Here is a 25,612-nt window from a genome sequence, read left to right on the forward strand (position 1 = left end):
GGCAGCACGTTGTTTTCTCTTAAGGATGTATCCAGTTTTAATGTAACATCCTCTTCTGGAGGAGATAAAAAGTTCATACATCAAATGATTTAAGGGGATTTTATAAATTATAAGTTAGTATGGTTTTGCTTTTTGAGTTTAATGGAAATTATGTAAACATGTATTAGTGCTTGTTTAAGATCATTTGTTTATTTGAGTTTGCTTTTGGTTTTTAGGGTGGAATGCTTTATCACTTGAAGTGGTTAGTATTGGTAAGGCTAATTGATAGTCCAAAAACTATAATTAGTTTCTATTCTGGGAGTTAAATTTTTCAAGTATAAAAATGAATTATAGCATATTAATTTGACAATGATGTTGAGAGATCATTTAACGTATCTCAGTGCCTTTAGTTTAGACTGTATCTAAACATTCTATTAATTACAGAGTTAATACTAATTCCAGACATTATTAGTAAAAATAATATTGTAGGCAAGAAGCTTTTAAAAAAGGATTCATTAAATGTTTATAGAATAACCATTTTTCTCTCATGAACGAGCAGTTTATTTCCAGAGAATAACAGAACTTGCTAAGCTCATCATAAAGATTAGAGTTACTCCTATTTAACTTTTATTGAATATGAATACTGATTTAGGCTTTAATGTTTTTCATCAAAATGAATTGATTTCAGATTAGGGCTTTACATAACCTTATTCCTCCTTATATACAGTTTGTAAGGAACTTATATAAAATGCTTTAACCTGTTAACAGACATTGATTGAATGTGATATAGAATGTAAAGGCTACTAAGTTTCTTAGTTTATGGAAATGATCCTAGTGCTCTGTTAGTAGCATGTACCAGTGAGAGCTGTTGGACCAAAAAGAAGGCATTATTTTAAGAAAGCGATTAATAATTTTCTAGTATAAGAGTGTCCTCAGCGAAGTAGAGAAAATTAGATACTACATGAAAATTCAGAAGTAGAATTGTGATTACTATACTTGGTTGACTTTTTTCCTGTTGTTACTTTTTTGCCAAATAGTTTCTTTAACAAAATATGATTATAAAGTTGACTATTCCCTTTTAAAAATAATCAATCTCCAAATTACATAAAGAAATAATAATTTTTGTGTTACTTGAAATGGTACGACTATATGTGTAGCTTATGAAAAATTGGAAGATGGGCTCTTGTAACCAATATTTTGTAACCATGTTTCATTTTTAGGAATTACAGTAAGTTCTCACTTAAAATTGTTAATAGGTTCTTGGAAACTAAGGTTTTAAGCTAAATGACATGTGATGAAACCATTTTTTTCCTAGTCAATGTTATAACAAAACAATGCTGAACAAAATGATATTATTCAAGAACCTGCTGCTGCACATGGTCCTTAAAGTCCTTCTCTTAAAGTCACAGTTTCCAAGAACGTTATCCAATGTCACAGTATCTATGACATTAGGTGAGGACTTACTGTATTTAAAATTGAGGAATGATTTTTCCTTCCTTTAACATGGGTATAATAAAAGTACCTATATCTTAGAAATCTATGAGGATTAAATACGTGTAAAGTGCATGTCACAAAGTAATGCAGTACATATTAAATGCTCAATAGAAGTTGTTATTGTTTTTGGCTTCATTAGATTACATTTGCTCATGCACTATAGAACTTGAGAGAGATTGGTTTGAAAAGCATGAGGGTACTAGGCATCTGGGGTATAATTGGATAAGAGAATTATTTTAAAAGGGAGATTATCAGAGTCAATATTGGCCTGCTTTGTATTATTAGACCATCAATGTCCATGGGACCTTAAAACCAAATCATTAAAGGTTGTTTATTCTATTTGATGCTGTTAGAAAAACTTGGCCTCATGGACAGCTTATATGTTTAGGAACTGATAGTTTATTTAAAAAAAAAAAAAACCTTAAGCATATCTAGAAACCTAGCATAGATAGAAATAATTTTGGAATGACAAAAAGGGATGTGTGACAACCTCAGCAGCTGACAGCTAATATACAAATATCATAAATAATTTACAGAAAGTTCCATAAATATTTGCTAACTGAATGGTTGTGCTGGATCATGGTAATGATAATCGTTTAGCTCATTTGGATTCTTTTTGCCTTCTCAGGAATGTTTTAGGATAAGACATAATTTGTGATAATACATACCAGTTGTCACTATACAAATATTTATGTACACATTTTCCCAGTGAATAACGTTAAAAAAAAAGGAAGATAAAGTTGACATTAGGGCTCCTTTTAGTTTATATATGGCCATTATCTATTAACTCTGATAGCAGCCTGCACAGAACCAGTATGGTTATCCCTATTTTATAGATGACAAAGCTGAAGTTCCAGAGGGTTCAAATTTATATCTGAAAAAACTAGGAATTTAAGCATTGTTCATGTGTGTTTTAAGAAAATATTTCCACATTGTATTTAGTTTTAGTGAGAAACTTGAGAGGATTGTAAAGGGTCTCATAGGGAAAAAATTAAAAACTGCGTGAATACAGGGGGAATGAATGGACATCATTGAAGCATTTGACGGAGTTGAGAAATCGTAGGAAAGAACTGTATTCTGAAAGTGACAGATTTCCTATACACCTTTCACTTCTCATTTTTATGTTCATATCAGATAATTCAGAGAAAGTTGTCTAAAGAGGTCTATATTAGTTTAATTTACTTTTATTGTGTACACTTTAAAAAAATATTCTTTTGAAGATATTGAGTCTTCTTAAAGACTTAAATCTGTTATTTAAGTTATACCTGAAGCTAGAGATTTTCACCTTTAAATAACAAACTCTTGTCGTTCCACGCGCCTCCCTTCCCCCCACACACAGCTGGTCACATTTATTTGCATAGGGTTAACTGAAGAGGGGCCTGATCTTTTCAAATTCTCTACAGGGGTAGATGAAGATACACAAATATATGGTAGTTTCTAACAATCAGACAATGAATGACATGTTTCTTACTGCACCATACAAAGTGGGGTTTACATCAAATTCTTGCTTTATCAAGGAAGTACTTACCCTATCACAGTATTTTAGAAAAAGTACTAGTGTAATTGTTAACGTTAAGTAAACCAAATAAAGATCTTTCTCAATGGTGAAAAAAATCTTCTATTGGATATTTGAAATCATCTGAAAGTTAGGTAATAGATTGTATGCAATGTTATTTGTGTTCCAGATTTTTACTTCATCACCACTGTTGTATTTGAGTTGTAATAGATCAAGGTACATTAATTGAGCAAATGCTTATGTGTTTTACTGACATCCAGTTTTTAAGAGGTATGTCCACAGAACACATGGTATTCTTGGCAGGGTTGTTAGTCAGCCGCATTTCCAGTAATGGCCTTAGTTGTAATCACCTGTTCAATGTTTATATCTTGTTTTTCTACTTAGTATTTTTGAAAGACTATATCTAGCAAACACGGTGTTACTAAGAATGTAAGAATGAATACAGTGGTTCAGACCTGGTAACTATCAGAGTGAGAAACAAAAGGATTTTGGTCTGTTAGGAATATGCCCATACATCTTTTAATACATTTTAGTAAATCTATTTTCTGTGATCTAATCTGAATATAGTTTTAAACTTTTATTATGGAAAATTATAAAAGTAAAGGGAACAAATTAATACACCTATACCTAAAATTAATACACCTAAAAGTAAAGAGAACAGATTAATTTTTTTTTAAATTTTATTTTATTTAAGTTCCAGGATACAAGTGCAGAATGTGCAGGTTTGTTACATACGTATACGTGTGCCATGGTGGTTTGCTGTACCTATCAATCCGTTATCTAGGTTTTAAGCCCCACGTGTATTAGCTATTTGTCCTAATGCTCTCCCACCCCTTGAACCCAACCCCGACTGTCCCCAGTCTGTGTTGTTCCCTTGCTGTGCCCATATATTCTCATTAGAGAACAGATTAATTAACTTGCATTGTCATTTTTGTTTTATCTGTTGCTTGTCCTGTCTTTTGTTTTGTTGGTAATATTTTTGAAGCAAAGCCTAGACATCCTATCATTTCACTTGAAAATCCTTCGGTATGTATCTCTAATAGATAAGGACTTTTTTTTGTGTTTGTGTGTGACAGAGTCTTGCTCTGATGCCCTGTCTGGAATACAGTGGCATGATCTTGGTTCACTGCAACCTCTGCCTCCCGGGTTCAAGCGATTTTCCTGCCTCAGCCTCGCAAGTAGCTGGGACTACAGGTGCAAGCCACCACACCCAGCTAATTTTTTTTTTTTTTTTTGTATTTTTTACTAGAGATGGGATTTCACTGTGTTGGCCAGGCTGGTCTCGAACTCCTGACCTCAGGTGATCCACCCGCCTCGGCCTACCAAAGTGCTGGGATTATAGGCATGAACCACCATGCCAGGCCAGATAAGGACTTTTAAAAGTTAACCTCAATAACAAATGAAATGTTTTATGATCTCTTTAGAATTTTACTATCGTCAGTTTTTTTTTTCTTGAGTAGTTGAATAAGCTTATTATATACTGATTAAATTTTTTTTCCTAAAATATTGTTTCAAGGAAGAGCTTGGCCAGTCAGAATATGTGTACTATTGATGTTATGACATGAGAGCCGAGTAATTCATGTTTCTTAAACTAGGTTATTACATGACAGTAGGTCCTTTGAACATGGGCTGCTAATTTTTTTGTGTACCGTGGTACCTTGTGGTCATCTGGTGAATCCTGTGATACCCTTTTTTGAAATACATATTGAGCATCCCAAATCTGAAAATCCAAAATCTTAAACTCTCCAAAATTCGAAACATTTCAAGCACCCATATGATACTCAAAGAAGATCTCGTTGAAGCATTTTGGATTTTCAGATTTGAGGTGGCTCAACCGTGAGTATAAAGATATTCCAAAATCCAAAACAAATATGAAATTGGAAAGACTTCTGGTCTTAAGCATTTTGAATAAGGGATACTCAATCTGTAATGTTTAAATGTTTTTAAATGCATGAAATAAAATATATAGAATAACAAAGGAAATCAGTTACATTGAATTAAAATTATCAAAATATTAAAGTTGTGATATATGTGTTTATTGATGAATTAAATAACATGATCTGGCCTCCGGTTAAAAAACTATTGTATTTTCTAAATAGTAATAAGCATCAACAATATTTTGAGATGTCTATAATAGTTGTGATATAAAAATATGTATGTTTCAAATTAGTTCAACCATTGTGGAAGACAGTGTGGCGATTCCTCAAGGAGCTAGAACTAGAAATACCATTTGACCCAGTAATCCCATTACTGGGTATATATTCTAAGGATTATAAATCATTCTACTATAAAGACACACGCACACATATGTTTATTACAGCACTATTCACAATAGCAAAGACTTGGAACCAACCTAAATGCCCATCAATGATAGACTGGAGAAAGAAAAAGTGGCACATATACACCATGGAATACTATGCAGCCATAAAAAAGGATGAGTTCATGTCCTTTGCTGGGACATGGATGAAGCTGGAAACCATCATTCTCAGCAAACTAACACAGGAACAGAAAACCAAACACCACATGTTCTCACTCATAAGTGGGAGCTAAACAATGAGAACACATGGACACAGGGAGAGGAACATCACACACTGGGATCTGTCAGGGTGGGGCTAGGGGAGGGATAGCATTAGGAGAAATACCTAATGTAGATGACGGGTTGATGGGTGCAGCAAACCACCATACCACGTGTATACCTATGTAACAAAACTGCACATTCTGCACATATATCCCAGAACTTAAAGTATAATAATAATAATAGTAAATATATGTTTCTATTAATGACAAAATCTTATATACTGCTAATACTGCTGTGGTTGGTTTACTACATTCATAATTTAAGGAAGTATAAATTTCAGCTGAACGTTACTGAAAATTCAGGAGCATTTTTTTTTTCTATTCAAGTGTATGGTCCTCTGCTTCAGAAAGTATTGGTTTTTGTTTTTATTTTTAGAGTTCATAGATGTCTCAAGCTACTGCCACATACTCTGCTATTTTGGTTTTGTCCTTCTTATACCACTCTGAGTTTTATTCTATCGAATTGGTCCTAATTTATTTTAACTATAAAAATTGAGTCGGCTGGGCGCGGAGGCTCACGCCTGTAATCCCAGCACTTTGGGAGGCCGAGGAAGGCGGATCACGAGGTCAGGAGTTCGAGACCAGCCTGACCAACATGGTGAAACTCTATCGCTACTAAAAATACAAAAATTAGCCGGGCGTGGTGGCACATACCTGTAATCCTAGCTACTCAGGAGGCTGAGGCAGGAGAATCGCTTGAACCCAGGAGGCGGAGGTTGCAGTGAGCTGAGATCACTCAGCTCACTGTGCAGTGCCACTGCGCTCCAGCTTGGGTGACAGAGCGAGGCTCCATCTCGAAAAAAAAAAAGAATTCTGAGTCAAGAGTTTTATTTCCTAACATTTTAACATAGCCACCCAGAAGTTTTTAGTTAGGGGCTTGCATCTGAAGGTGGTGGAGTGTTATCTTAGATTGCGAAGGGAAGGAGTAAAGTTCCAGAAACAGATGCAAACTCTGAGAAGGGCAGTTTTGTTCTTCTGTCCTGAGAATTATAGTATGTTCAGTTAGGAAGCATTTGTAGAGATTATTTACTTAAAGGAATGTGAAAAATGACACGGAAGAACTTGTTTTTAAAAAGTATATACATTTGTTTAGAACTTTATAGTTCATAAAGCTATTCAAATACAGTATCTGGCTTGATGATTACAACCCCATGAAGTATTAATAGATTTGACAGGATTATTATTCCCATATATTGGGTGTGGAAACTGAGGTTTGACTGCGTATTTGAAGATAAATAGCTACAACCTTACATCTTCAAGGTTGTAATTTATTGCTCTTTCAAATTATATACCCAGTCATTTTATTAGATGTATGACTGTTCTTAGGACTAAACATGAATTTAGAAAAAACAGCTTTTATATTTTAGATAGAATTAAGTTTATTTTATATTTCCTAAAATGTCATTAAAACCTCATTTTATTAAGGGTTATAATAGAGGATTGTTAATGCTACTTTCATAACCTTGAACTGTGCACCAGTTAAGTAATTTTACCCTAGTTGATTTGCCATGATAATACTTTGGACTTTGATAAAAGGGCCAATTGTTTGGTCACTTTCTTTTCATTTTTAAAACTGCTATGTTTGGTAATCACTCAGTAGTACATACATAAGTGCAGTGTTTATGGCTGTTAGTGATGGGAAAAAAATCACAAGGAAATTTGATTATCCTACAACAGAAGGTAGAGTATATATGAGTACAAACTTGGAATATGTTTTTTAAAGGAGACAAATAGTAGATGCTCAATAAATATTGATTAATGAATACCATTTCTAAAATTAATGAATGAGTTAGTTGACTTCCATGAGTTATGCTATTAGGAAGTAAAGATACAAGCATGAAAATATGCTGATTCCAGGATGACGGAGTATACGTAAATAGATTACACTACACTAGGTTACCCCATAATGAGATATGTGTGTACTTGGTTTCAGTAAAATGCATACTGGTTCAAAATAAACTCTTGATATAGAAATTTTTCAGTAATTCACTAAAATCAAGTAAATTGACTATCTTTGATGCTTTTGGAGCTTTAGTACTATTTTTCAGAATTTTTATTATTATGATTTGCCGTATTTACTTCTGTGTATTTTCTCACTAAGTGCCATTTGAGGTGTATGGACAGTAATTCTGTATGGTTTCAGAGGAACAAGCTGCCATTTACTAGAATATTTGTGGAAGAATTGCGATATCTGCACCTTAAAATACGGCACAATCTAGCCAATCAGAAACGTGTAGGGAGACATTCTAGACAAATGGAATACATTAGGAAGGCATAGAGGAGATGTTTAAAAGTAGATCATTTGGATTAGAGCAGAAGGTTTGTGTAGTGGGAAAAAATGGCTAAAGAGGTAATTTGGGGCCAGGTGATAGAGACTTTTGAAAACCTGGAAGGATTTAGGATTTTGTTCCGAAGGCCTATACTCTTCTAATTGGAGTATACATTCTTGTGAGGGCACAACTATATGGGACGTGCAAGTTCACAGGATAAATATGACACATCTTCTAGGAGCATCACTTTTTAAATACTTGGGGGGAAATAAATATTTTTATATGAGGATTTTTTTTGAGACAGAGTCTTACTCTGTTGCCCAGGCTAGAATGCAGTGTTAGGATCATGGTTCACTGCAGGCTTGACTTCCCAGGCTCCAGCGATTCTCCTGACTCAGCCTCCCAAGTAGTTGGGATTACAGGCACCTGCCACCACACCCAGCTCATTTTTGTATTTTTTGTGGAGATGGAGTTTTGCCATGTTGCACAGGCTGATCTTGGACTCCTGGGTTCAAGCAGTACTCCCGCCCTGGCCTCCCAAAGTACTTGGATTACAGGTGTGAGCCACTGCAGGCATGAAGATAGATTTATAAAGTATAAAACACAATTCACATGCAATTTTAAAGTAAAATTCTAAGATTTAAGCTAAGATCTCAATAAGATTCTGAAAGAAATTTGTGCATATAGTGTTATTTTATCCTGTAACTCCAGACAATAAAAGGATTTGTTTCCATTATCCTCTGCTGTTATACTTCTTCAGTAGATGAGTTTGAAAGACACAGGTCCAGGCAGTATGCAGCCATTACAAATTTCTTTCCGGAAGATTGACAGGGAGAGGGATGTAAAATTAGGAGGAAAGAGGAGACTACTTATATAATCTAGCACTCAAGTTAAAGACAGTCTTTGGGGAAGAAAGCTTATAAGATTAAGAGACGTTTCAAGAGAAGATTGTATTGAACTTGGTGGCTTATGATACAAAAGAGGTAGTTTACAAAGTTGAGTGAAAAGCTAGAGATGTCTTCCAGGTTCCAGGCTTCTGTGACTGGGAACATGCTGGTCATATTAATGGATATAAAGAAGTGAAGGAAGATGGTGTGAAAGAGTATAAAGGAGGGAAAGGTGGGTAGAAAGGGATAGCAGTAGCAGTAAGGGGCTGGGGAATTTGTTTTTTTTTTTTTTTTTTGAGTCAGTCTCGTTCTGTCACGCAGGATGGAGTGCAGTGGTGTGATATCAGCTCACTGCAACCTCCGCCTCCTGGGTTCAAGCGATTCTCCTGTCTCAGCCTCTTGAGTAGCTGGGACTATAGGCACATGCCACCATGCCTGGCTAATTTTTGTATTTTAAGTAGAGACGGGGTTTCACCATATTGGTCAGGCTGGTCAAACTCCTGACCTCAGGTGATCCACCTGCCTCAGCCTCCCAAAGTGCTGGGATTACAGGTGTGAGCCACCGTGCCCGGCCTGTTATTTTTGGTATGTTGAATTTGAGTGAAGTATAGGGTATTGAACGGAGAAATGGCAAATAGGCAATGTAAGAAGGGGAACTGGAAAGAGACTTGGGATGAATATGTAGATTTTGGAACTTTATTCATGGTAAATAAAGGAGTCCGTGAGAGCAGATAGAATGTCTGAGGGTCAGTGTAGAAAAGATGATTGAAGGTTGTCCATTGGCCCACAGTACTAAATATGAGAAAGGAATAGGGTTATAAAGATGGATTCACGTAAGGGATAATCCATGGAGAGTATAGTATTGTGAAAGCAAAATGAAGGTCAAGTTTGAAAAAAAGATATTCGTATTAGTAAGTAGTAGAGAGATGAAAGGGAAGGTAGTCTGAGAGATCAAAGGGGATTAGACTTCGCTTAGATTAGACAACTGTGAGTTAGTGATGGAATTTGAGCACTTTAAGCAAAGTAGTGAGGACAGGAGACAGTCGTGTGAACCATAAAGAAAAGAGCTCCTTTCTCTTCTACCAGAAGTATCTTTCCGGTAGAAAAAAGCTTTATATGGGGAAAAAGTCTAATTTGCTACTCCTGAAAGGAACAAAATGAAACATGTCCTATGAGAGTTTTTTTTTTTTTTTAAGGAAACCAAATAGAGGAAGCAACTCATATATTAAATAATGAATTATTTTGCATTTGAAATTGTCCAATTTGGGGGAAGAGAGGAGCCATTTTGGTATTCTGGCCCTAAAAAAATCAACGTTAATTTTGACAGCTTAGTCTGTGGTCCTGAAAATTATAGATTATTTTTACCTTTATTATTTTGTGCTTTTCTGGAACAAAATATTTACATAGGATTCACATAGATCATACATATCTTTTATATATGTGACATATAAAAATATATATGACATGTATATTGGATAATTTGAAATACATAATGCTAAGTATTGACAAAGGTAGGTCACCGTATAACTTGGGCACTATATCCTTTAACAAATGGGTTTAATTTAAAATTTCTTATTGGCAGTTTAAAAAAATCATATTTAAAAATAAATTCTGACAAGTGATAATGTGGTAAAAAATTTGTATCTAATCTTTAGGGATTTAGGGTTTAAATTACTTAAAAATAACATAATCATCTGTTGTGATGTCAATAAAAATGCAAGAATAATTTAAATTTCTATAATTTAGGGACTGGGTCTTTGTTTATTGAATTTTAAATATATATACATGCTTGTCAGGCTGTTTAAACGTTCAGTAACTTGTTACGAGGTTTATTTCTACTTGAAAACCTACACAAATGTATTAGAATCACAGCATATTTAGGGGAAATATAAACTTTAACTCGATGCCACAAATATGTTCATTCTTACTGTAATCTGACAAGATCCCTTTACAATTATTTGTTTTCATAGTATTAAGTGTTAAAATATATAAAATGTATACAGTATATATTTTAACAAATACATTAAGGTATAGTGATACCTCATGTTAAAGTCAATGTGACTTAGTAGTCATCATCTCCATTTGTTTAAAGATAGCGAACTTATTTTAATACAGTATTTAATTCTGCTTCATTAGGTTTCATAAATAAATCATATCAAACATTTACTCTAAATTATTTTGTAGCAAAATGAAGCATCAGTTTAAAAATTTATATTACATATTTTTACATACTCTGTGCTGACAATTTTTAGTTTTGAAATTAATACTACAACATTTAAGAACTGTACAATTATCAGTCCTCTGTATTTAGTCAAGTTTAGAGTTTTAACAAGAAAACTAGTTTTTTAAACTGGGAAAGTTGTGATATTAGCTCATATGATGACTTTTAAAATAAAAGTCTCTAAATTTTTTATTTAGAAAAGTTATTTAATAAGTTCACCTATTGATTATAATTTAGATTGTGACCATCTAAAATTGATTCCCGCATCACAAAATTTAAAACAAATAGTATTATAAGAATTTTGATTGAGAAATGTAAATGGTATTCTTTAAGGTTATGTGATTGTATGTTTAATCTTAAATAGGCAGTGACTTTAAAATAAAAAAAATCTATTTCTCAAGCTTTCTCTTAAGGATTTAATACCAGATTATTAGACCACATTAACTTGGAATGAGTTTAATGTTTAAATTATTGCCTTTTAAATTTGCCTCAGTTCATTCAAAGCTTTCTGAATCTGTTGGATGGATCAACATTTTGGTTGATTTTATAGAGTATAACCTTCCGTTTTGAGACTTCCAAGATAATCCTCTTCTCCTCTCTGGCTTAGATTTTGCTCTTGGTTTGTTATATTTACCATTTAGGTTGTTTTCTCCACACTCATCATGCCACCACCAGCCTCCTAAAGGAGATAGATATGCAATTTAATGGGTACAGACTCGTATGTAGTTACTGTTACTGTATTTCCCCGTAAGTTTATCTTCCTTTCTTATAAATATTACAGTGTTTTAGATGCATGTATCCCAGTTTTAAATAATCTGTATAAGTCCCAGTTTTAAATAATCTGTATAAGTAATCCATAAACCACCAAAAAATAGAAAATCTGAGGAAGATTAGAGGTAAAATACCTGGTTGAACTAGAATGAACACTTTCATTATAGTTAAGAGGTTTTCATCTAGAGAGAAAATGCTTATTTGGGATTCGGATTTTTAAAAGTTGTCATTGCAGATAATAGCTAATAATGTGGGAAGATGCTTTGAAGATATGAAAATAAAGTATTGGTATCAGAAAAAGGTACCTGAATAACCCTCTGGACAGTTGAAGTGTCCTTTTGCTTCGTGATCCCAAGTAGAAAACACCAAATCTTTGTTTTCCGGGATTGCATTGGGGACATTGCCAGTAATCTCAACTAGATGTAGCGTATAGTTGGTTTCGTGATTTCCCAAGTAAAAAGAATATTCAATATAATGTTTGTTGTCTTTCCAGTCTTCCAACTCAATTCGTAAAACATAATTAGATTGCTTCACTATGGAGTATATGGAGTATATCTTCTCTAGGCCCAACCAAAATTCTCCTGAAAAGAAAAGTTTTAAAAATTTGTGAATTATTAACTGCAGGTTGGACACTGACAGTTTTTTTAAGTGTTTTTTTATTGGTGCAACTAATTGAGTTGTTTAGTCTTGAATCCCTTGATCATTTTAGAGTATCTTAAAATAATAGCTTTTAAAACAATTTTATTGAAGTTAGCTATATGCACAAAAATGTTAAAAATGTTAATAGAACTGAAAGTCTGATTATCCTTTCTGTAATGCATATTACAAGACATGTTTCACCAGTGAAATGTGTTACATTATTATAGATATTTTAAAATCTCATTATTGGTAGAGGAATATTTTCTTGTAAGTCTTTATATGGATAAACTTTACTGTCAGCTATTTATTAACATCCATATACAGTCAAGAGATTTGTTAAGTATTCCCAGAGACTTGAGTAATAATAATTCACTTTCTTCAAATGTAAACCTGGCCTTTGGTATTTGCTTAATATGTGTTTTCTTTGTAGAAAAAGACAGGAATAAATTTTAAAAATCATTTTAAATTTAAAAGCATGGTTCTTAATAACTTTTTTCTATAATTTTAAAAATTATTTTTATTGGAATTAAAAACATAAATAACAAATATAAATAGATTGTTCTTCATCACAATCCTTTTTATTTAATAATAAAACAGTATTTAATAAAATACTGTTTTCATTAAACATTCACTATTGTCTTATTGCTATTGAGTTAGTAGGAAACTTCATTTTAAGAATTGCTGGTAAATACAAGTACAAATGGGTTACTTTCTTACCAGAATTAAGTGAGTATTCTCGACTTACCTGTCAGCCTTTTATTTTGGGGTTACACTCACTATTAGAAGATTTGGAGCTACAAAACTTATCACTGAGTATACCTTCTAGGTAGGGCTTTAACTGGTAGTTTGAATACAAAATTTTTAAATGGTCAAACAGTACTGAGCATTTAAAAATTTGATGTAATAATGAATGTCTTCTACTTTATAAGTGAGTACTTAGACATCATGGATTTTTGTATGTGCTTTTTGGATTTTAAACATCTGTTATTTTATCTTGCTTATTTTACTATTTGTAATCAAAATAGAATAATTTGCATTAAGTTAACTAATTCATTATAAGCCATACATTCTATATATTATATTTAAATAATTGAAATTTTAAAATGTATACTGTATGTCTGAGTTTCCTGGTCCTTTTAACTTCCAATTAATTGATATGTAAAACGTTAATGAGAGAATAGAGTGACTAATGCTAGGAGTGGTTCTTTTCACAGCTTATTTGTAACAGTTACTACTTATAACATATAACGTTTAATCGAAATTGTCTTTAATAATTGTAGTTATGATCATTGTAAGCCATCGAATTAAATTGTGATAAGTATATTTAAGAACAGACATGTAATTGTGATAAATATAATTTAAATAACAGTTGTAATAAGTGTAATTTACTAACAAATGTGTAATTGTTTGATAATAAATTATACGAAGGCTGAGACTGCTTCTCCTTCATTACTACTTTTCCTAGTACCTGGTCCATAATAGGTTCTCAGTAAATATTTGGAGATTAGCAAGTGAATGAATGATTGAATGTAGTCCCCTTACCATCAAGCCTCCCGAAACCATATTTGTAGTTCTCCCACGTTTCATTGAAGTTTTGTGATCCATCTATTCGATGTTGAATTAATGTCCATGGACTACCTGAATATAATAAATGAAATCATGTATTTTTAGTAGATTGATGTTGACAGATGTAAATAACCCTTTTTTGTTTGTTTGTTTGATTTTAATTGGTGGTTTTGTAAGGTAGTTTATTAATGTTATGGCAATACATTTTATTATTTATTATGGTCCCAAAAGTTAAGTGAAGGGCAATTAATGAATTTTGGCATAGTAAACTTATTGATAATAGTCACTTCATCCCTGGGATGCAAGGCTGGTTCAATATACGCAAATCAATAAATGTAATCCAGCATATAAACAGAACCAAAGACAAAAACCACATGATTATCTCAATAGATGCAGAAAAGGCCTTTGACAAAATTCAACAACCCTTCATGCTAAAAACTCTCAATAAATTAGGAATTGATGGGACGTATCTCAAAATAATAAGAGCTATTTATGACAAACCCACAGCCAATATCATACTGAATGGGCAAAAACTGGAAGCATTCCCTTTGAAAACTGGCACAAGACAGGGATGCCCTCTCTCACCACTTCTATTCAACATAGTGTTGGAAGTTCTGGCCAGGGCAATTAGGCAGGAGAAGGAAATCAAGGGTATTCAATTAGGAAAAGAGGAAGTCAAATTGTCCCTGTTTGCAGATGACATGATAGTATATCTAGAAAACCCCATTGTCTCAGCCCAAAATCTCCTTAAGCTGATAAGCAACTTCAGCAAAGTCTCAGGATACAAAATCAATGTGCAAAAATCACAAGCATTCTTATACATCAATAACAGACAAACAGAGAGCCAAATCATGAGTGAACTCCCATTCACAATTGCTTCAAAGAGAATAAAATACCTAGGAATCCAACTTACAAGGGATGTGAAAGACCTCTTCAAGGAGAACTACAAACCACTGCTCAAGGAAATAAAAGAGGATACAAACAAATGGAAGAACATTCCATGCTCATGGGTAGGAAGAATCAATATCATGAAAATGGCCATCCTTCCCAAGGTAATTTACAGATTCAATGCCATCCCCATCAAGCTACCAATGACTTTCTTCACAGAATTGGAAAAAACTACTTTAAAGTTCATATGGAACCAAAAAAGAGCCCGCATCGCCAAGTCAATCCTAAGCCAAAAGAACAAAGCTGGAGGCATCACACTACCTGACTTCAAACTATACTACAAGGCTACAGTAACCAAAACAGCATGGTACTGCTACCAAAACAGAGATATAGATCAATGGAACAGAACAGAGCCCTCAGAAATAATGCCACATATCTACAACTATCTGATCTTTGACAAACCTGACAAAAACAAGAAACGGGGAAAGGATTCCCTATTTAATAAATGGTGCTGGGAAAACTGGCTAGCCATATGTAGAAAGCTGAAACTGGATCCCTTCCTTACACCTTATACAAAAATCAATTCAAGATGGATTAAAGACTTAAATGTTAGACCTAAAACCATAAAAACCCTAGAAGAAAACCTAGGCATTACCGTTCAGGACATAGGCATGGGCAAGGACTTCATGTCTAAAACACCAAAAGCAATGGCAACAAAAGCCAAAATTGACAAATGGGATCTAATTAAACTAAAGAGCTTCTGCACAGCAAAGGAAACTACCATCAGAGTGAACAGGCAACCTACAAAATGGGAGAAAATTTTCGCAACCTGCTCATATGACAAAGGGCTAATATCCAGAATCTACAATGAACTCCAACAAATTTACAAGAAAAAAACAAACAACCCCATCAAAAAGTGGGCGAAGGACATGAACAGACACTTCTCAAAAGAAGACATTTATGCAGCCAAAAAACACATGAAAAAATGCTCATCATCACTGGCCATCAGAGAAATGCAAATCAAAACCACAATGAGATACCATCTCACACCAGTTAGAATGGCAATCATTAAAAAATCAGGAAACAACAGGTGCTGGAGAGGATGTGGAGAAATAGGAACACTTTTACACTGTTGGTGGGACTGTAAACTAGTTCAACCCTTGTGGAAGTCAGTGTGGCGATTCCTCAGGGATCTAGAACTAGAAATTCCATTCAACCCAGCCATCCCATTACTGGGTATATACCCAAAGGACTATAAATCATGCTGCTATAAAGACACATGCACACGTATGTTTATTGCGGCATTATTCACAATAGCAAAGACTTGGAACCAACCCAAATGTCCAACAATGATAGACTGGATTAAGAAAATGTGGCACATATACACCATGGAATACTATGCAGCCATAAAAAATGATGAGTTCATGTCCTTTGTAGGGACATGGATGAAATTGGAAATCATCATTCTCAGTAAACTATCGCAAGAACAAAAAACCAAACACCGCATATTCTCACTCATAGGTGGGAATTGAACAATGAGAACACATGGACACAGGAAGGGAAACATCACACTCTGGGGACTGTTGTGGGGTGGGGGGAGGGGGGAGGGATAGCATTGGGAGATATACCTAATGCTAGATGACGAGTTGGTGGGTGCAGCGCACCAGCATGGCACATGTATACATATGTAACTTACCTGCACATTGCGCACATGTACCATAAAACCTAAAGTATAATAATAATAATAATAATAATAAAGAAAAAATAAATAAATAAATAAATAAATAAAAAATAGTCACTTCAGAGTATTTTAGAGGAAAAGGAGAATATTGAGTAAATACATAAACAAGGTAAAAGTATTAGATTTATACGAATACTCATGTTATATATATTTCATATATATATGTATAAAACAATGAAACCAGGTTAATCTTCCTGATACATAATGAGTAACTTGAACTAACTACTGTCTGTTCTCCTTAGACAGGTTTTACCTGATATAACATCACAGTAGACATGAAAAACTTGAGAGTTGCTGGGTCTGATGGCATACATGCCACTTGTATGTTCACCTCTATTATAAATGGTGGTACAATCAGCAGGAATGCCTAGAATCAATAAAATATTATTATATCAGATTTAGTAATAGGAATAATATCGGAGCTTGAGATTTCACTTGACATTTTATGAAATTGTGGCAAATGTAGCATTTTTTTCAGTAATGTTTATGTTAAAGCATTTTTCTTAGATGGCATGTTATTTAAGAATGTAAGAATCATCTTACCAAACTATTTTCTTTTAAAAAATTAATTATTTTTTAGAGACAGAGTCTTGTTCTATCACCAGTCTGGAGTCCAGTGACCTTTAACTCCGTAAATATTTCAGCATGTATCTCTTAAACAGGAGATTGTTCTCCTTTAAAACTGCAATACCATGATCACATCTAAGAAAATTAATAAACCTTCTATATTATCTAATAAGTCCATATTTATATTTCTCTGATTGTCTTAGATATGTCTTTTATAGGGTGTAAAAAGAACTCCAGCATCCAATTTAGGTTGATACATTGTATTTGATGGATATCTCTTAACTATCTTTTAGTCTAGAACAAGTCCTAAGAATAGGGAATTTGGTAATAATAGCTTCAAGAAGGAAACCCACCAAAGTGTCTTACCATCACGTTTTACATTTCTTATTTCATTCAACTGAAGAAAGGGAGTAGTTCTTGGTGCTCTTGGCTTGGAAGATAGAGAAATTTCTGTGGGTTCTTGAATACTAGTCCTTCTGAGCTGATAAAAGAATATAAATCTGTTTTTTAAAATGATACTGAATATACAATTAGGGGAAATCTGAGTAAGGATGTCAGAAGTACAGTTTGTCTTTCAGTTCGTAATGTTATAACGGTGTTTGATATTTAGATAAACAGTGTTATTCAGATTGTACAGATTACCTGTTCTCAAAATATTTAATCAGGGACATTATTTAATAAGATAAAAAAATAAAGCAAGGCAAAAAAGCAGACATTGGTCAGAAAACAGAGCAAGGCCAAAAGCAGAGACTGCTTTGCTTAGAATATTGTAATGTATTCTTTTATTTATATGAATAGAATATATTTGATAATTCTGTTCAGATTTTAAGTTTAATAATTTTCAGTTTTAGGTCTTATTGATCTTCAGACCTGCTATAAAGACATAATACATAATTCGAACCAGGCTTTCTTGATAATTTGATAACTTTTGACCTGTAAACATATCTGTAGATGTTGGCAGGTTGGCAAGTTTGTTTGCTTACTTTCTATATATTCAGTAGTTTATCATTAGTTTAGCAGTAACATTTTATTTTTATTTAAGTGTGTTGGGTTTGCAATTTATTGAATGATAGTTTTTCTCATTGACAGTAAGAAAAGCAGAATATATAATATCTTGCATTATTAGTGTTAGTTTTTTGATGCTGGCATAAATGATATTTCCTAGGACCTTATTTAAAAGGATCTATTGTAAAGTTTGCTTGCTGGGTATTACTCTTTTCTACTAAGTAACTATGTGATCTTAAAGTTACTTAAATTTTTAGAGTTTTGTTTTTTTAATTTAAGTATGAGAAAGTTAAATGATCTAACTCTTCTTCCAACTCAGAAATTCATTGTTTTGCTTTCTTCACACATTTTTATTTTTAGACACAATGTATATTACTGTAGTAACATTTTGCTTTGGGGAGCAGGTTCATTTAATCATAGTGAAAGATATAATTGAAAAGAATTTAGAATAATAACATCATAAGAAGGAAAGTATGGAAACCAAAAGTAGTTGATAAAAAACCTTTTAGCAGCACTACTAACATTATGTTTGTTTAGTGGAAATTGGTAATAATATTTGTTTTATATCTCTTGAAAATGATTTTGTTTACCAGTTTCTCTGAGTTTATATTATGTTTTTTGAATCCTCTTGAATAGCTGTTTAAGAGTATTATTAATATTTTTAAACTATTGTACTGCATATTAGAATACTTAGATTCTGACATAGCTTTTTTCTAAACAAGTGCTTCCCTCTCTCACTTCACCAGATGTTTACATTGTAGATTAATTACATTGTTGAATATTGACCTTTAATTATGAGGCACACTATTTCTAGTAATCCAAGTAATAATAATCATAGCACACGCTTCTGTGTGAATATGACATTACATTTATTAATTCAACAGAAATGCCTACTATGTGCCATACAGTATTCTATATTCTGGAGTATATACAAATAATGGAAAATATGAAGATAATGGAAAAAATCCCTGTATTCACAGAGCTTACATTTTATTGCAGGAATAGAAGAGATAAGTAACTAAAATTTATGTTATGTTAAATAAAGGTGAGTGTGCAGGAGAAAAGTAGTTAAGGAAGTACAAGTTTTCAGGGATGGGACCAGGCGGTTGTGATTTTTGGTTAAGTGACCTTGTAAGTCTTCTCACTGGGAATTTTATGTTTGATAACGACCCTAAGGGAAATCAGAGAGTGGGCCATGTAGATACCAGGGCAAAAGAGCATTCCAGTTAGAGGAAACAACAAGGGCAAAGGCTTTGAGGTGGCAGTATGTTTGATGTGTTTGAATACTGGTAAAGCGGTCAGAATAACTAGAGTAGAGGAGGTGAAGTCAGTGAGATGATGAAGGGTTGGGTAATCTTGGTCTAAAGAGCCAATATGAGTGAGATGGAAAGCTATTGTATGGTTTTGAGCAAACAGAAACATGATCTAATTTGAATTTTAGTAAGATGACATTGGCTGCTATGAATTAATTTTTTTTCTTACAATAATCCTATAAGTTCTGTTATTATCTTTGTAGTATATGTGAGGAAACTGAGAGACAAAGGGGTGAAGTAATTTATTCAAGGTCACACAAAGTTTTAGAGCCATGGTTTAAATGCAGGTAGTTTATTAGCTTCAGAGCCTGCAATTTTAAGTTATGCTGATGTGATAATTTTACTCACGATCCAGTTAAAGCTTGTAAATAATTTTAGGACTCAGTGTTTTTACAAACCTGTGTGAAAGATGGGACATACCATTAAAATACTAACTTACCTGATTTTCTATTTCTTTTATTTGACTGTGCTGTTGGTTTAATTGTTTATATTGTTCTTCCACGGTCTGGAGAAGGTCTTTGATGCTGTTATCTTGTTTTTCTACAAAAGTCTGGATATAGAGGGTAGGTTGGTTATAAGTTGCTTTCCTCTTTCTTTTCTGTTAGAGTTTTAATTTCCTGTAACACTATCATAATCTAAATTTTTAAACTAATAATCGATTTGAAAAATGAATATTGGCAATTCCTTCCCCTTGTGTGCTTCTTTCAAATAGCATGTATTTTTGTTCTTAACATTTTATTTAAATTGTACTATCTCTAAAATTTGATTTTCTGAACTTCAATTAAAAGAAAAAGCCCAGCATATTTTAATATGAATAAATCTTTTCCATTTACTGTATTATTTAATCTGTTTTAAACACTGGAGAATAGTTTTAAATTTTTTTTAACTTTTTACTTACCTTCAGTAATTTGCAATAGTGTAATGACATAGTGTTCTAGATTGTATAACTTAACTGATTTGTAATTTTCATATAAAATGTAAAGTTTCAGTGTTTTCATATATAACATTAGGGAAACAAAAAACTAACTTGAAATTATAATGGGAAATTTTATTTTCTGGAGATTATTTTTCTTGGAAAAAAATAAAGTATTTCAACAACGCAACAAAGTATTTCAAATGGCATGCCTTAGAAATATATTTTTTAAAAGATCCACATTGAAAACATAAACATGAACCCTCTTTATTTTCTACTTACTTTAAGTGAAGTTACTTCTGGGTGTTCTGGAGTTTCAGGTTGATTTTGAATTAAGTTAGTTAGTTGCTCTTCTAAATATTTCACTTTTTGTTGAAGTAGAATTTTTTCTTCTAGGAGGCTTTCAAGTTTTGAGTTGAGTTCAAGTGACATATTCTTTACCTCTTCATTTTTGACTTGTAGTTTATATGTAGTTCTTCTCAGTTCCTTTTCTTCTTCTTTGATTTCACTGGTTTGCAGCGATAGATCATAAAAAGACTGATCAAATATGTTGAGTTTTTGAAATATGTCATTAATTTGGCCCTTCGTCTTATGGACAAAGTCTTTAAGACCATGTCCCAACTGAAGGAGGCCATTGGCTAAAATTTTTACATCGTCTAACATAGCAAATCTTGATTTTGGCTCTGGAGATAGAGAATCAAATGATGAATTGTCTTGATCAATTCTGGAGGAAATAACTAGAGGAACAATAAAAAGAAGGAGCTTAATTGTGAACATTTTTGTCTTGATTTTCAATTTCAAGCAACGAGGAACTGTTTTCTTCTGGAAGCAGACCTAGACTTCTTAACTCTATATATACCAATATTTGCCTAGAAAAGGTAAGGCTGGTAGGTGAATATAGTTAATCATTAAGCCGTGTTAACTTGCACGAATGTAACCTTCTTCCACATTGAGTTAGATCAATGCTAAATGAAATCAAAGAAATGAGCAACTAAATAGGTAATTTGAAATTGTATTTAACTTTTCTGTATTATAAACTACACATTCAATGCTATGGTGACTACCTGTTTTTAAAAGCTAATTTTACTTTTTTATGATTTTAAGAGATTTACAAGTCAAAAATAAACTTTTTTGTTGGGTAAATTTATTATTAAAGTTGAGGGAAAAAAATTAATATATTAAGTATGCATTTCTCAAACTGTACTTTAGTTCTTTTGGAAACAGTGATCCATTCCAAAAAACACTTTCTCTCTGAAGCCTTTCTCCACTCCCTCAGGTGGTGTTACGGCTCTCAATGCTGTATTCCTCTCGTACTCTGTATAAATCAACGTATAATTATATGCTCCTTATTTTTCGTCACTATAATTGTTAATATGTTTTTTTGCATCACCTTATATGTCTTAACCTTCCTTGTATATTATCACAAAATCCCATATATAGTAAGTGTCATTAAAGACATTTCACTCCCTTTTCTCCACTGTGTTCTGTGTCTCTGTGTTTTAGGCTCTTTACCATGTGCTCATTGAAGGAACAATGGATATGTGGTCATCTAGGATCAAACTAGAATTGAATCTTAAATACCTTCAATGTCACAAGCACCTTGCCCATCTTAAGTTTTTCTGAAGTTTGTTAGCTTGGTAACAATTTTGATAATATACATTTAACAAAAAGAAGAGATTAATAACATTTTTTTTAAAAGATGATGTCTTAATATATTGCCCATGCTGGTCTGGAAATACTGGGCTCAAGCAATTCTTTTACCTTGGCCTCCCAAAATTTACAGGCATGAGCCCAGCCAATTACAGACGTGAGCCCAGCCAATTAATAATATTTCTAAAAATAAATGTTCCACTATGCTTCCAACTTAGTGTTAAAAAAATACTAAATGCTTAAATTAGTGATTATTCTTATTGAGTGTTCATATTAAGAACTTTGTGAGAAAATAGCATCCTTTAAAACTGCTTAATCTTGACCTATTAATGTGGTGAAATTGTTAAGAATATGGGTGCTGGAGTCAGAGTGTGGTGTGGGTCCAAAAGCCAGCTCTAGCTGTCTGGCCTTGGACAAGTTACTTAACCTCCCCATGGATTAGTCTCCTCATGTGTAAAGCTGGGGTAATTATAGTACATAATTCATAGTGTTATGATAATTTAACAATAATACATATAGAGCACTTAGAACAGTGCTGGGCAAACAGGTAGTGCTCAAAATGCTAGTTATTATGTCACATGAAACTAACTTTTAACCTGTGTATGTGTGTGGGTATATATAATCAACCTTACCTAAAAGAAATTTTTCATAAAGTTAATAGCTTTTTGACACAGGGAAAAGTTTTATCATAATAAATTTCAGTGTAAATTATAAATTGTTAATACAAAATAAACCATTTCCAAATTTCTTTTCTTTTCTTTTTTAGAGACAGGGTCTTGCTCTGTTATCCAGGCTGGAGTGCAGTGGCATGATCATAGCTCACTATAGCCATGAATTCCTGGGCTCGAGCGAGCCTTCTCCCTCTGCCTCCCAAGTAGCTGAGACTATAGATGCATGCCACCATGCCCAGCTAATTTTTAAATATTTTGTAGAGACTGTGTTTCACTATGTTGCCCAAGCTGACCTTGAACTCCTGACTTCAAGTGAACCTCCCATATCAGCCTCTCAAAGTGCTGATATTAAAGGAGTAAGCCACTGTGCTCGTCCCTAAATTTCTATTCTTAGAAATGCCTCTTCATTGTATAAAATAGAGGCTCTTCCTTTTGATGACTTAGGATTAAGGGTTTTGGGTATAATAGTTACAGTAGAGGTAGTATTCCATAGTGGTTAAGAGCATGATTCTGGAACAAGACTGCCTGAATCAGAATCCTGGATTTGATATTCTTCAGCTTTGTGACCTTTGGTCAAATTACTTCACATCTCTGAACCCCTGTTTTCTCATCTGTCCAGTGAGAATAATACCTATTTTATAGGGTCGTATAAAAGATTAAAAGTTTGTATTTTCAGAGCACTTAGAACATTACCTGATGTATCATAAACACTACACAGTATTATATATTAGCCATTTTTGTAATTAGAACTAATCAATGCATTTGTACCCATACTATAGTATTTTACTGGTGAAAATTAATTGCATATTAAGATAACGTAAATTGAGAAATTTTGTTATAGTCTAGATTTTCTGAGTTTTGGTCTCTTGTACCTTTTTAAAGAATTACGTCTTTTGATTAGGTTGTGTATGATTTTTAAGTGTCCAATATAGAACCACAAAAGGGTAAGAAAATATTCTTCGTTTCCATCTTACCCTTTACTCTGATTCATGTAATGGAATTATAAAAGTGTATGTTGAGCTAGAGAAGAAATTCAAATTTTCTCCTTCTTTAAATAGAAAAGTTACAGTTGTAATTATTGGTCATGAAATACATTTTTCAAAACTTCTCTTAATTAAGCTGTCAGCTTTTGTGGCTTATAACTATTGACCCTGATATTTCATCCACTTGCTAGTTGAGGGAGAATATAGATGAGCCAGCTTCTCTCCCCTATTACACTATAAGCTGTTGACTGGCAAGATTGGTATGTGTTTTTAACTTATATTCCTTATAATGCTTTAGTACAGTAATGCCTTACACATTGTAGAAACAATATTTATTGAATGAATAAGAGAATGATAAAATCAACATATAGAGATTTCTAAGTGCAGAATGTATATGTAGTAGTGGTTACCCCCTTTTTATATAGTACATTCTTTTTAGAGAAGGGAATTTGAAGAGTAGCCCCTTTTTTAGTTAATGGAAGTAACCGAGCACTAGTACCAAAGACAGGCTTTATGAAATTTTTCCTTCTATATTTGATACTGTACTAGGATACTAACACTTTTTGCACAATTTGTACAATTTCTCACAAATAACACTGACAGAGTAGAGGTAATGGTCACGTAGTCTTGGTTTCTAGTATATTGTCTCTTGGTATAAATATCTGTATAATTCTTTTCTTATAGTAATTTGAACAACATTATTGATTATAATTAAAGTAATTTGCCTAATTATAAACTGCAGAAGCATTTCAACATGGGAAAATGCATTGAAAGTAGTAATTTTATAAAGGATTTTCTGCCTGCCTTTTAATACTTCCTGTCTGAGTACACACTGCTAAAAGCAGAATCTGATCTTTGCTTGAACTTGTGCCTATTTAAATAGAACCCTTATCAAATATAACCAGTAATGTAAAAACTAAAAAATTTTATGCCAAGGAAAATAAGAAACTTGTAAGCAAATGTAGGGCCTAATTTAAGGATTCCTAGTTCCTAGGAACCAATATAAAAATTTCTTAGCTACAGAGAATTTTAGGACATTTAAGAGCCTAAATTGTTTAAATTCCAAGCAAAGCAAAGTCCTTTATCCTACACCATGTTGTGTAATCTTACGGAGATATGACTTTCAAATAAAATACAAGATATTTTGGCTCTTTTTTACATAGTATCTCTAATTTTTTCCTTTTTAACTACGATAATTTGTTTTTTAATTAATGTATAGGAAGATCCTATTGTATGTTTTATACTGATAACATATCTCAATTAGAACCACTCACCTATCAAGTGCTCAATTGTCTCATTAGACCATCTTTTTGGACACTGTAGATCCAGAGGTTAAGTGAGCTTTGAAGGAATAATTTTATCTATCTTACTCTTTTGTGTGTGCACTATTAACATGTTAAGTTTTATACATATATGTTTTTTAATTGAACAGCCGTATCTTTGGACATGTAAAGATTCTTTATTTATTTATTTTTGAGACGGAGTTTTGCTCTTTGTTGCCCAGGCTGGAGTGCAGTGTCGTGATCTCAGCTCACTGCAACCTCCGCCTCCTGGGTTCAAGCGATTCTCCTGTCTCAGCCTCCCGAGTATCTGGAATTACAGGCACCCCCAACCAAGGCTGGCTAATTTTTGTATTTTTAGTAGAGACGGGGTTTCACCACGTTGGCCAGACTGGTCTCGAACTCCTGACCTCAGGTGATCCGCCTGCCTTGGCCTCCCAAAGTGCTGGGATTACAAGCGTGAGATGCCCAGCTAAGATTTTTAATGTGCAAAGTACTTATTGTGAAAATTCAGGTATTTCAAAAACCTATAAAAAATAAAAATGTTGACTCTATTAACGTTTTGGGTCTATCATACCAGACCGTTTGAATGACTAAACATAATTTTTTATAACACAAATGGGATCTTGTTATATATAATAGCTCATGATATATGTAGCATTCAGGATCTTAGTATTTTAA

At 33.1% G+C, this 25,612-nt stretch overlaps 2 protein-coding genes across 12 annotated transcripts in view; one reads left to right on the top strand and one right to left on the bottom strand.

Moving 5' to 3' along the window:
• Positions 1 to 25,612, top strand: part of DOCK7 (dedicator of cytokinesis 7) — a 240,872-nt gene that overhangs the window by 75,204 nt on the left and 140,056 nt on the right. The gene's annotated exons all lie outside the window — the stretch shown is intronic.
• On the bottom strand, positions 6,857 to 21,171 carry ANGPTL3 (angiopoietin like 3). The gene is made up of 7 exons (XM_054484587.2): positions 20,630 to 21,171; positions 19,874 to 19,984; positions 17,483 to 17,597; positions 16,803 to 16,916; positions 13,897 to 13,992; positions 12,021 to 12,296; positions 6,857 to 11,623 (listed from the first exon to the last, which is right to left on the bottom strand). Exons 1-7 carry the CDS (start codon positions 21,122 to 21,124, stop codon positions 11,439 to 11,441), a joined length of 1,392 nt encoding a protein of 463 aa, XP_054340562.1. The 5' UTR covers positions 21,125 to 21,171; the 3' UTR covers positions 6,857 to 11,438.

Source organism: Pongo pygmaeus, chromosome 1 (genome assembly GCF_028885625.2).
Source record: "Pongo pygmaeus isolate AG05252 chromosome 1, NHGRI_mPonPyg2-v2.0_pri, whole genome shotgun sequence".
Classification (NCBI taxonomy): Eukaryota; Metazoa; Chordata; class Mammalia; order Primates; family Hominidae; genus Pongo; species Pongo pygmaeus.

What these genes read in the sequence shown, in the direction of transcription:
- ANGPTL3 (XM_054484587.2), bottom strand. Translation starts at nt 21,124, where the DNA reads ATGTTCACAATTAAGCTCCTTCTTTTTATTGTTCCTCTAGTTATTTCC. An exon ending in CTACTGTGATGTTATATCAG is followed by an intron (nt 13,993 to 16,802) that starts GTAAAACCTGTC and finishes TATTATATTCAG; the next exon opens with GTAGTCCATGGACATTAATT. An exon ending in TGGTTTCGGGAGGCTTGATG is followed by an intron (nt 12,297 to 13,896) that starts GTAAGGGGACTA and finishes TTTTCTTTTCAG; the next exon opens with GAGAATTTTGGTTGGGCCTA.